The sequence below is a fragment of the Rattus norvegicus genome, chromosome 12, assembly GCF_021556685.1.
Source record: "Rattus norvegicus strain SHRSP/BbbUtx chromosome 12, alternate assembly SHRSP_T2T, whole genome shotgun sequence".
NCBI classification, from domain to species: domain Eukaryota; kingdom Metazoa; phylum Chordata; class Mammalia; order Rodentia; family Muridae; genus Rattus; species Rattus norvegicus.
In genome coordinates, this window is record NC_141545.1 from 33,768,402 (window position 1) to 33,781,434 (window position 13,033).

Consider the following 13,033-nt stretch of genomic DNA (forward strand, 5'->3'; position numbering starts at 1 on the left):
AATGGAGATGTGACACCCTCTTCTGATGTGTCTGAAGACAGCGACAGTGTACCCATATATAATAAATAAATAAATCTTTAAAAAAAAAACAAACATGGGGTTGGGGATTTAGCTCAGTGGTAGAGCGCTTGCCTAGCAAACGCAAGGCCCTGGGTTCGGTCCCCAGCTCCGAAAAATAGAAAAGAAAAAAAAAAAACACACTAAACATAAAAGTTCTACACACAATAAAATTGTGAACACTTTTTCACTTTTTTGTCTTTTTTGATTTTTCCAAGATTCGGTTTTCTCTGTGTGGCCCTGGGTGTCCTGAAACTTGACCTGTAGGTAGACTAGGCTGTCCTCAAACTCAGATCTGCCTGCTTCTGCCTCTCTCTATGCTGGAATTAAAGGGGTGTCCTATCACACCCAGCTAAATTAAAAAGAAAGAAAAGAAGAAAAAAGAAAGGAAGAACAATGGATGGATGGATGGACGGATGGGAGGGAGGGAGGGAGGGAGGGAGGGAGGGAGGGAGGAAGGAAGGAAGGAAGGACTGATCTTAATATTCTAAATTTGGCTAAATACTAAAGGAAAATAATCAAAACCTATACAGAAGTTAAAGATCTAACCAAATATTTCACACTTCTATATAAACAAAGGCACTATAAACAAAATTAAAAGGTGACAAGCTAGGAGAAAAACAAATGTATAATCCAAATGTAACATTCCATACAGTTACTGGGTATGGTGGGGGCACAGGAGTTTAATCCTAGTACTCAGAGGCCAAGCAGTTTATAAACCAGTTTATAGGCAAGATAGGTGTACCTCTGTAAGTTCAAAGCCAACCTGGTCTACATAGTAAATTCCAGACCGGTTAGAACTACAAAGTGAGATCTTGTCATTAAAAAAAAAAAAAAAAATTAGGGGCTGGGGATTTAGCTCAGTGGTAGAGCACTTACCTAGGAAGCGCAAGGCCCTGGGTTCGGTCCCCAGCTCCGAAAAAAAGAACCAAAAAAAAAAAAAAAAAATTAACTACAACTATAATCATACCTTAAAAAAGGATCTACAAAAATAAAATATTCAAATTTTTTAAATACAGGATGTCCAAATCAATACAAAAGATCTATATAGGCTAGATTCACAAACAAAAAACTCTAAAATACAAACAATAAAAACATTTAAATAAAAATCAGTTGGTAGAGTGTTTGCCTATTTTTGGAGTCTTAGGTTCCATCCCAGTACAAATATAAACAAGCCCAGTGGCTTATGCCTGTAATCCCAGCACTTTGGAGAGAGAGGCAGGAGGATTACAAGTTCAAGGCCAGCCTGCACAACACAACGATTTGTCCCAGGACCCACGTTCACGTTCAGTTCAACGCAAAGCAGCTCCCAACCATCAGTTATTGCTGTTCTAGGAAATCCATCACCCTTTCCTGGCACCACACAGTTGGACATGCACGTACACACGCAAAACATATAAAATTAAAAAATAGATTTAAAAAAAAAAAAAAAACACCATTAAGCTTCACAGATCCTTGGGGAGGGAGAAATGCCAATCAAGACAATGAGAGAACATTTTTCATATAGCAAACTGGCAAAGACCTAAAAAGTGAGACTGTCCAACACTGGCAAGGGTACAAGGTTCCTGACATTCTCTCACATTTCTGGTGTGACTTTTTGTGACAAGGGAAAATAGCTACGGTGTGCTAGTGAGAGGAAATGACATTAAATACACATATTACTCAAGTACGTTCTAGAAAAATTATGAAGAGTACTTTATGCAGGCACGGTCCTTAGTCACTTTCCATACACTAAGTCGTGCCCTTCCCGTTCCCAACAGTTCTGTGAGGCAACACTATCACTCCCCTGATAGGAAAAAGGAGGACACAGAAACAGTGATAGAGCCAAGGTTTCAACCCTGCTTGACTGATGTGGACACTCTACTTCATGCACACCAGACAGAAATAAATCAAATTGTTAACACAGTGGCGTCGACTTTACAACCTAATTTAGTTCTTCATTTTGTCATAGATTTTTCTACTATTTTATTTCTCAAATACAATGACATTTTGGTTGACAAAAAAAAAATCAATACCCACCAGGCAGTAACAATATGTCCCTGGAATTCCAGTAGAGAAACTGATACAGAAATAAGTTTATAGGTCAAGTATGGTGGAGCTCATCTGTTAATACCTGCATGGGGAGATTGAGGTAGAAAGGTGGAGAGATCAAGGCTAAACCTGGGCTAGGCTCTTGTCTGAAAATAAAAGCAAAAAGAAAAGTGAAACAAAAAATGTGAATGAAATTTTATGTGGATTATGAATTTGTGAGAAACAAAGCAGTTTTTATTCTAATTTCATCTTTAAGTTTTTTAAATGCATTTATTTATGTGTGTGGGAGAGCATTTATTTGTATGGAGTTCAGAGGACAACTTGAACGAATCTGTCCTCTGCTTACACCATGTAGGTCCCAAGGATCAAACTCATTCACCAGGTTTGGCGGCTAGTGCCTTAACCCATAAGCCATCTTGCTGACCCTTTTTAAAATCAGTGCACTTGATAAAATCTGTAACATTTACAGTGAGAACAATAAAGTTCTGATGAATAAAAACTAAATAATGATGAATGGGGCAGTCTATGTCAAATGTGTTTTGATCACATTGTATCAAGAAAAGCCTAATTCATCAGAGACAAACAGCTGCAAAGGATGAGTATTTTGTTCTTTAAAACAATAAAAGCAGGGGGTTGGGGATTTGGCTCAGTGGTAGAGCACTTGCCTAGGAAGCGCAAGGTCCTGGGTTCGGTCCCCAGCCCCAAAAAAAGAAAAAAAAAAAAAAAAAAAAAAAAAAAACCAATAAAAGCAAGCCTTTAGTCCTGGCACTTAGGAGGCAGAGGCAGGCAAATCTGTGTGAGTTCAAGACCAGCCTGGTCTACAAAGTGAGTTCCAGAACAGTCAGAGCTACACAGAGAAACCCTATCTCCAAAAAAAAAAAAAAAAAAAAGTGCATTAAGGCTAAATTTACACCTGTCTACAAGACTACAAAAAATATCTCCAAGTTAAAATTATTATACATCATGGGCTGGAGAGATGGCTCAGCAGTTAAGAGTACTGACTGCTCTTCCAGAGATCCTGAGTTCAAGTCCCAGCAACCACACAGTGGCTCATAACCATCTGAAATGGGAAGTGAGGCCCTCTTCTGGGTCTCATACATAAAATAAAATCTTTTTTAAAAAATTACACATGGGGTTGGGGATTTAGCTCAGTGGTAGAGCGCTTGCCTAGCAAACGCAAGGCCCTGGGTTCGGTCCCCAACTCCAAAAATAAATAAATAAAAAGGAAAAAAAATTACACATTATTTAAAAAGTGAATACTTGCTAACTGCAAGTATTTTGGTAAAAATAAATATGTGGTAACTGTGATGGAGATACATGCATATATGTTCATATTATTGCACTATGCAATGGCTGAATTAGCCCTGAATTAGCTTATATAACTTAACATGAGCCAACAACCACAAGTGTGATTCTTAATAAAAAAAGTCTCCCTAGGTGGTGCAGGCTGACCTTGGGATCCTCTTGCCCCAACCTCCCTAAATGCTGGGATTCTAGGGATGTGCCACCACTCCTGGCCTGAATTCTTTTTTTTTTTTTTAAGATTGATTTATTTATTTTATGTATGAGCACACTGTCATTGTCTTCAGACACACCAGAAGAGGGCATCTGATCCCATTACAGATGGTTATGAGCCACCACTCCTGGCCTGAATTCTTAAACTACTACCGTAAGTCAGTCTTTACAGTTAAGACTAATCCCAGGTTATGCACAAACTGAGAAACTATTCCGGAATGCTTTTCCTGAGTAGTAGTAGCATTACAGAGCATTGAAACTTTCTTCTTTTTGCTTGTTTTTACTTGCCTTCCAAATAGTCTAAATACATTGCTCTTTTCTTTTTAAATTTCTGTAATTATAGACACAGAAACTTGCAAAAAGAAAGAAAAATTCTGGAGGCACCCTTCAGCCAACCTCCTTGATGACACAACTAGTTCACTCTCTCATAACCAGGCCCACGACCTTGATGTTCTGCAGTGTTACTCAGATCTCACATCCAGCACAACTCTGTCACATTCATCCCTTTGTGCAGTCACAGCTAACCCAAGCTGGTTCTGCCCCTCAAGATCCTTTAAGCCTCTTCTTCTAAACCACACCACCTCATGGCTTCCATTACTAACTCCTTGCTGCATTGACCCTTCCATCTCTAATCTTGTTATTTCAGTGTTACATAAATGCTCTCATAAGGCATGACATGCACTCTTTCAAGACTGATGCTCCAACTTTGATTTAACTCTATTGTGATAAGCTAGCAGTACAAATTGGTGGTTCCCAATACATTAAAGGACAGTATGATAATGCATGTGAGCCTACATAAATGCTTACAGTGTTTAAGTGTAAGCACTAAAATAGGAATCAAACACTTGTGAATTCTGACACGGAACAAGGATTCTGAGGAACAAATTGTATAAAGATGTTTGGTCTAGCAGTTTTGCACAAGTACCTTTATAAGAGAACAATCCAAGGCTCAGTGCTCATGTTTCTTACATGAACATGATGTAAAAGAATGGCTGGCTTTGCATTTTTCTGTTGGAGCTCTAGAGTTCAGTCCTTTCCTGAGGTAGGTCTGTCATATTCAAAAACAACACACGTGTTTATTCTCACTAATGGCCAGTTTTCCAATGTTCATGCCTTTCCAAATGTCATTTCCTGCAGTTGTTTCTAATCATGCAGGAAACAATGCCTGTAGTTTTACCTAGTGATTCAGCCAGCTTACTTACCAAGACCCCATCTGTGCTCACAAGACTCACCACTCTCAGAAAGGGAAAACTCCCAGTGGTTCTCAACCTGTGGGTAGTGACCCCCAAAAGACCATCAGAAAACAGAGATTTTACTATTTCTTTTTTTTTTTTAAAGATTTATTTATTTTGTATATATGAGTACATTGTCACTGTCTTCAGATACATCAGAAGAGGACATCAGATCTCATTGCAGATGGTTGTGAGCCACCATGTGGTTGCTGGGATTTGAACTCAGGGCGTCTGGAAGAGCAGTCAGTGCTCCTAACCGCTGAGCCATCTCTCCAGCCCGATTTTACTATTTCTTTTTTTTTTTTTTTTTTTTTTTGGTTCTATTTTTCAGAGCTGGGGACTGAACCCAGGGCCTTGCGCTTCCTAGGCAAGCGCTCTACCACTGAGCTAAATCCCCAACCCCCAATTTTACTATTTCTAACAATACCAAAACTATAGTTATGAAGTAGGAATGAAAATAACTTTATGGTCAGGGGTCACCACAACATGAGGAACTGGATTAAAGGGTCACAGAGTTAGGAAGGGTGAGAACCAATGGCTTACCCCAACACAGATTCAAAACTTCCCCTTCCTTGCAGGTGTCTAGATTGTTTTATCTTTCTTCACAGGGTTAACCTCCTAAGTCCTCATGATAGCTACTTCACCGAGTTTCTGTTAACTACTGGGTGTGACAAAGGGCAGGCCTTCACAGATCTAGGCTTAGAGGGCAAACACTCCACAAACTTTCTTCTTGAACACCACACCTTCTTAGTAATGTCCTTGTTTTTCCGAAAGACTGCTGTAGTCATGTAAAGCTATACTAAAAACTCAGGCATTTTCTTATGCATTTCTGTAGAAAAAATTGTCAACACTTCTTACAGTTGTTTTGTTTTTTTTCCCCCTCCCTTTGGTTTGCTAATACAGGTACCACACTATAAATTAGTATTCCATCTAAATGGAATTTAAAGTTATGGAAAAGTCTAGGCATGATGGCAGAGGCTGAAGCAGGAAGATGATAAGGTTGAAGTCTGAAAAGACTATATAGTGAGACCTTACCTCAGATAACTTGGGCCAGTGAGATAGCTCATGAGTAACCATTGATGAGCAAGCCAACAACCTAGATTTAATCCCTAGAACCCAAATAAAGGTAGGAGAAAAACCACTTCACAAAGTCCTCTAATCACCACATATTATCTCCAATAATAAGAAAGTAAGAATTTGGGGCTGGGGATTTAGCTCAGTGGTAGAGCGCTTACCTAGGAAGCGCAAGGCCCTGGGTTCGATCCCCAGCTCCAAAAAAATCTACAAGTCACAATAGCAACACAGCAATCAATCTGCTTCTTAAATTCACCTGAATTCATGAAATTAGGAAGTTTTCTCTCACATACTCATAGTTACTAACTTTTCACTGATATGAACACAAAGTACAGAGTGGTAGAAATAATGCTTATTAGCAAAAAGCAAGAGGCAGGTCAGAGCCTATGATGAAAACTTGTTTAAATTTTTTAAATTCTTGGCATGGTAGTACACAGCCTCTGAAGATTCTGTTCTTTCAAATTGCTTAAAATACCTAAAAATGAACCAGTTATGGTGACAGACAGTAGCAGCATTACCACTTTTTGCTTTTTGAGACACAGTCTCTCTAGGTAACCCTAGCTGCCTTTAAGCTTGCTACGTAGCCTAGCCTAGCCTTGAACTCAGAGACCCAGTCTCTACCTCCTAAGTGCTGTGACTAAAGACATGTGCCACCATGCCAGGCTCCTTTGCTACTGTTGCTATTGGCAATTCTCCTGCCTCTGAACATTGGGGGAAAGATCTCTTTTGAAATCCAAAAGTCTGGGGCTACTATTATATAATTGTACTGCCCAAAACACAGGCCTTAGACACACAGACTGCGCAGAAATCTTCTCTTCTGTTAACTTCCTCTACCATTTATTCTATTAACTCTTGGGCTCAAACTTTCTTTTCCTGAAATAGCTAGACTACTACTGCTATCTGGCGGTTAATTTTCAAACTAATTAACCAATGTAAAGTCTCTGACAACGCTTCACTTAAGGGCTCCCACACTGTCAAGAGCATCTTGCAGATTCTACCCAATTTCAAAAGAAAATCAGTTTATAAAGGAAACCTTGTCTAAATCCTTTTAACTTCATTAAACACACACACACACACACACACACACACACACACACGTTAGTTACTAAAAGGCTATTTCCTGAAAACAGTTTTAGTGTACATATGAGATGTATTTGCTTTCATTAGAACGCCTTACTTCTTACCTATCCCCTTTGGCAGACATCACATTTTAAAGGGTTAACGACTTTATGTTTAATTGTATGTGCACAAAAGTGCAGGTGTCCTCTGAGGTTGGCTCAGAGGTTAAGAGTACTTGTTTTTACAGAAGATCAGGGTTTGATTCCCAGCACCCACATGGGCTGTTCGCAAATGCCTGTTAACTCTAGTCCCAGGAGACCCAATGCCATCTTCTGATCTCTGTAGATACCAGGCATATACATATGTACAGGCAAACACTCATACATATTAAATAATAAATACATCTAGGGGTTGGGGATTTAGCTCAGTGGTAGAGCGCTTGCCTAGTAAGCACAAGGCCCTGGGTTCGGTCCCCAGCTCCGAGAAAAAAAAAATAATAAAAAAATAAAAAATAAAATATATCTAAAAAGAAAAAAAGAGGGCATTGAATCACCTGAAGCTGAAGTTACAGGTGGCTGTGAACCACTCACATGGGCATTGGACTTATCCTCTAGAATGGTAAGCCATCTTTCCAACCCCTAATTTAAGTATTTATGTACATCACTATATAACTAAACATTACTTTTAGCCACAACATACTAAATTCACCCTTTATATATTATAGCGATATGATGATGCACACCTATAATCTCAGAACATGAATGAACAGTGGAGGATCTCAGGAGTTCAAGGCCAGCCTCAACTTATGCTAAGGAGGCTAACTCAGGTTACTCAAACAATGCCAGGCATGGTGGGATAAACCTTCCATCTCAGCACTTGGGATGTAGAGGCAAGCAGAGCTCTGTGAATTCCCAGCCAGTCAGTGCTACCTATTAAGACTCTGACAAAAAAGTAAAATGAGTGAGCTGGGGATGACACTCAGTCACAGAGAGTTTGCCTCATTGGCCAGGCCCTGTGTTCAATCGCCAGTGCAAGGGACAGAGAGATTTTCAGTCTAACATACTTTAAAATAACTAATCCGTTAATTGATGTCACCAAATATTATACTATCATGTTCTATTAAAAAGCAAAAATGAGGGTTGGGGATTTAGCTCAGTGGTAGAGTGCTTGCCTAGCAAGCGCAAGGCTCTGGGTTCGGTCCCCAGCTCTGAAAAAAAGAAAAGAAAAAAAAAAAACAAAAAACCAAAAAAAAGCAAAAATGAAAACTTGATAGATGTGTAGGCAAGGCTCTAATTCCAGGACTCAGGAGACTGAGACCGGGGGACCGCTTCAGTTAGTTCAAAGTTAGCTTGATTCAAGAAACAATATGCGTGAAAATTTGTTTCTTGTGGTACATATTAACTATAAGAGCATTTAGTGTATAATTAAATGGTTCAGAAACAGTCTCTTAAAGAAAAGCCCATTTGAAGAACTTAAAACCTATAGTAAATTACTTTTTACATGGCCAAGTAATAAAAGGCCCAGTAAGATTTTTTTTTATAGACTGCATTTAAAAAAATTCTAAAGTTGGTAATAATAACTACATTTCATATTAACCTACCCCAGTCATCTTTATTTCATGGCTTCTAAGTATTTGAAATTATGCTGCTGCATATTCCTCTTATTCTGCATTTATTCATTTAACTAATTTGGGGTGTTATATTTAAGTTTAAAATCCCTTTCCAAAAGTGCAAAGAACATAAAAAAAAAAAATGTGTGCATAAAATATACTCATCGGGCTCAGCTGGTAAAGATGCCTGCACCAAGCCTGCTTGGTTCCACCCCTAGGACCCACCTGGTGGAAAACTGACTCCCACATGTTGTCCACTGAACTCCACGCGTGTGTGTGCTCCCCACACCCCCAACATAAATATGTGCAATAGAAAGAAGCAAGATACACTCAGCAGTTCTCAAAGTGTCTGAAGAAAGTCTAAGAAGACTTAAACCTCAATGGAAATAAAACTCCCAAGGGCTCTTTGTCACACTGATACATTCTGCAACATACATTCAATGCATTTTAAAAAACGCTTAATGAGGCCATAACGACAACCATTTTTCTACTAAAAAGCTACAGGAATTCTATTTAAGAACACATGAGTTAGCCTAGCCTACCTGGTCTATGAAAAGAGATAAGTAGAAAAGATCAACAGCCTTAAGTCTACAGATAAACCACAGGAGAAACTCCAAATTCAAATACTCTTCCACCAATATGGAGGTCAAAATAAAAGTGAGCTATCGATTTGTGTCTCCCTGGCAATTTATCAAAAGGAGGGAAAGGAATGTAGTGAAATTTAAGCACTGTTAACAAACTCCAAAATATTAGGGGTCGGAAGTCTCTATTAAAATGACAAACTATCAATTCTGCAAGAATTCTTTTCCCTTTTGCTGGTTTTGATGACTGCTATCCTTTTAAAAAGAAACCTTTAAAAGTGTAAAATACTTTTTTTTCCCAAGAAAAAAAAATTAGCGTACTCCATAAAATGTTAACAGGGAAAAAACATCGATTGTATCTTCAAGTAACAGAAATTGTTCAAATAAACCAGCTTAGCAAAATTGCGTAAATTTAATCTTTTGCGGATTAGCCCGTTAATACTAATCAGAAACATTTAAAAGTCATTGTAAGTCACCCACGGTGGTGCATGCTTGTATTTCCCAACTCAAAAGACTGAGGCAGAAGAGCTGTGGAGGTTACAGTCCGACGAGTTTCAGGCCAGTGTTGATTACAACTCAGTTCCTTTCTCAAAATAACAGTCATCGTAGTACCTAAAACATCACTACACATAGGGTGCTCACCTTTAATCAAAACTTAAAGTAGACCCCAAACTCTGGCCATTTTCCCCCTGCTGGGCACACTTCATGAAATACACGAGGGAGAAAAATCCAAGAATCATATAAGGTTAAGAGCTGGTACCTTCCACTTCCAGAGTAGGGTCAAATGCGTGTCTACCCGCAAATGTCACTGTCGCCTCCAGAAGGCTGCCAATTCTCCTTAACTCTGAGTACAAAGAGGCCGGAGCACCGAAAACACCTGTCCCGAGCAACCCGGAGGGTGGTGAGAAAGCCACCCCCGGGAGCGGACATCCAGACACATAGCCCCGGGGTAGGAGAGGTCCGAAGACCCTGGGGGTGAATGCTGGCTTCCCTGATCCCTGCATCGGGGTCTTCACTCGCCTCGCTCGGCGACAACAGGGAGAAAAGTCACACCGGCCAGGACGCGCCCGCGCCCTCCCGGCTACACTGTGCCACCTCATCCCGGAGGCCTGCCCTCGGCCGCCGCCCCCCGGTCGCCGCCGTCCGTGTCGCGGCCCGGGCCCCGCTCCCTCAGGCCGGAGCTCCTCGCGCGCTCCCCGCCCCCCGCCGCCGCCCGCGCCGCGCTCCCCTCACTCAAGCCGGGCTACCTGGAGGCCAGGGCGGCGGAGCACTTCACCCAGGGCCCCAGGTCGCAGAGGGCCCGGTGCTCCGGGTCCCTCTCCTTCTCCCGCTCCACGTGGTAGGCGTAGATGGAGAGCAGGATCCCGGCGGCGCACACTGCATACCGGGCCACCCGTTCCCACCGCGGCACCGACACTCTCAGCAGGACGGGCGCCGCCATCTTCCCCCCTCCGCCGCCGCCGCCGCCGCCTCCCTCCGCCTCCACCTCAGACGCCGCCGCCCGTCGGGGCCCGACCCAGCCGCCGCCGCTGCCGCCACCGCCTCCGCCGCCGCCGCCGCCGCCACCGCCACCGCCGCGCCCCATTGGCTCGGTCGCCTCCTTCGGGCCCCGCCCCCACAGGCGCGCGGCCCAACCGCCCCGAGAGGAGTGAGGCGGACTGGGCGGGGAAGGCGCGCGCGGGCACGGAGGGAGGGGCGGAGCGCGCAACCGCCAGGGAGGCGGTGCGGCGCATGCGGAGGGCGGGGTCTAAAGGAGGGAAGCGCTTGAGAAGGGGCGGGGTTTGATCAGAATTGGGCGGGGCTAGGAAGGCGCACATAAGTGTGGAGGGAGGAGGCGGAGCGCGCAACAGCAGGGAGGTGGTGCAGCGCATGCGGAGGGCGTGGCTGGAAGTGGGCGTGGTTTTGTTTAAAAGGGGCGGGTGAGAAAGCCGCGCGCGGGCGGGGAAGAGGCGGAGGTTGTAGCCAGCCAGGGTTGCGTGGCGCAAGTGGAGGGTGGTACTGAGAAATGGGGTTCGTTAGACTGGAGGGCGCGGTCAGAAGAGAGGCGGGACAAGGTGGGGCGGGAGCGGAGGGAAGGGGCGGAGCGCATAAACGTGTGCTGGATGGGGCAGGGGCGTGACCAGGAGAGGTGGGGGGTGTGGCCTGGGAAGGGGTGAGGCGCTAGGTGGTTTGGCTTAACCTTGAGAGGGGGGTGCTGTTACAAGGGGATTGATTTCAAAGATGCTACTGTAGTGCATGACTGGGCAAGCCCTTGGCCCCTGGTAGCAATCAATTGCCTTCCCCCACACACACACATTTTCGTCGTTATCACTTGATATTTCTTATCCAATCCAAATTATCCCTGACCAATGGCTCCAGAGCTCCAGAGACACGTTTGTGTGACATGATCTTCCCCAGGCACCACCTCCAGGCGTCTTGCGTTCAACATGTGAGAAACTTTTTTCTTAAAATGTGCCAAACTATTTTTACATTTAAAAAAAAACTATTTTTAAATGGGTTCATGAATACTTCTCTATAATTTGGATTTGATGTGGTTTAACATAATCCATACTAAAAGGAAAAAAATGAACTAGGAAAAAAAAAAAACAAACCCGAAGACTTGGAAAAAGGAAAACCAGAAGAAAACGAAAGAGGAGACGGGAGGAGACAAATTAGCAGGCCACGAAGGCTTGCAAAATTGTTGAAACTGAACCATAACTGATTCTGAGCTTCCTAGTGGCCAAAACTGGATAGGAAAACACACATAAGGGCATCTGTGTCTACGAAGAAACAAGCAGTTTGTGGAGATCGCTAGCTTTTGCTCCAATGCAGCCGTTGGGCTTTGGGGGCATCGCATAGTGATTTTAATTAATAAGTAATGTTCTTCAATTAATTATACAATGTTGGGTAACAAATCCCCCCAATCTTTTGTGGCTTTAAACAAGCTAGTAAACTCCCCCCCCCCAGTTTCTCTTCCAGGAATCTTCCAGCTCAGAGTGTCCCCCCTCTTTTCCTCTCTCTTTCTCTTCCCCTCCTCTACCTTGGATCGAATTAAGATGTGAGGCACGGCTGTGGTTATCTCAAACCCTGAGAGTCCTCTTTCAACTTCACTCCTATGGCAATTAAAAGGCTGCAGGCCCTCCCTGGATGCTTGGCAGTCACAACAGTGCCAATTTGCAATCCAGAAAACACACCCGGCTTCCACTCCACCCATCCCCCAAAGTAAGGGGTTAAAGAAACCAAGATTTAGCTCAACAGTAGAATACTTGACTATTCTATGTGAAGCTCTGGGTTAAACCTCCAACAAAGGAGAAAGAGGGAAAGGATGAGATCAGAGTCTTTAAAAATATTATTGACCTGTGTGGGTGTGTTCACGTATGTGTGGGTACAAAGAAAATCATTGACTATAATGGATGGCTCTCAGGCTTCTCTCCTTGAGACAGAGTATCTCACTGAATCTGGAATCAGTGGTTTGCTTAGCTAGGCTGGCTGGCCAAGTACTGAGGATCCATCTGTCTCTGCCTCTCCCCACCTCCAGTGCAAGGGTTACAAGTGAGAACAGCCACATACAACCACATCAAATAGGAGGAGCCAAAGATTTAAACTCAGGTCCTCACACTGGGGCAGCAAGCATTTTTACCAACTGAGCCATCTCTCCAGCCTGAGTCTTCTCTTACTACATGATCTCAGAAATAATATTCTATGACTTTCATACATTCTGTTACATAGAAGGTGGTCTCACCAGGTGGTGTGGTATGTGCCTCAAGCCAAGCCCCCTTAAATGCCTATGACTCCAGCTCAAGGAATCCAATGACCTCTTCTGACTTCCATGACCCAGACACACATAGATACACCTCTCTCTCTCTCTCTCTCTCTCCACATACACACGCACACAC

General features: G+C 43.0%; 1 protein-coding gene across 3 annotated transcripts in view; it reads right to left on the bottom strand.

Moving 5' to 3' along the window:
- The window catches only part of Vkorc1l1 (vitamin K epoxide reductase complex subunit 1L1), a 49,420-nt gene extending 38,602 nt beyond the window's left edge, over positions 1 to 10,818 (bottom strand). The window contains exon 1 of one of the 3 annotated variants that reach the window (XM_087579076.1): positions 10,544 to 10,818. In XM_087579076.1, the coding sequence (XP_087435202.1) occupies positions 10,544 to 10,743 (200 nt within the window). In that variant the 5' untranslated portion in view covers positions 10,744 to 10,818. 3 annotated transcript variants of the gene reach the window in all.
- Positions 10,819 to 13,033: the final 2,215 nt, after the last annotated feature.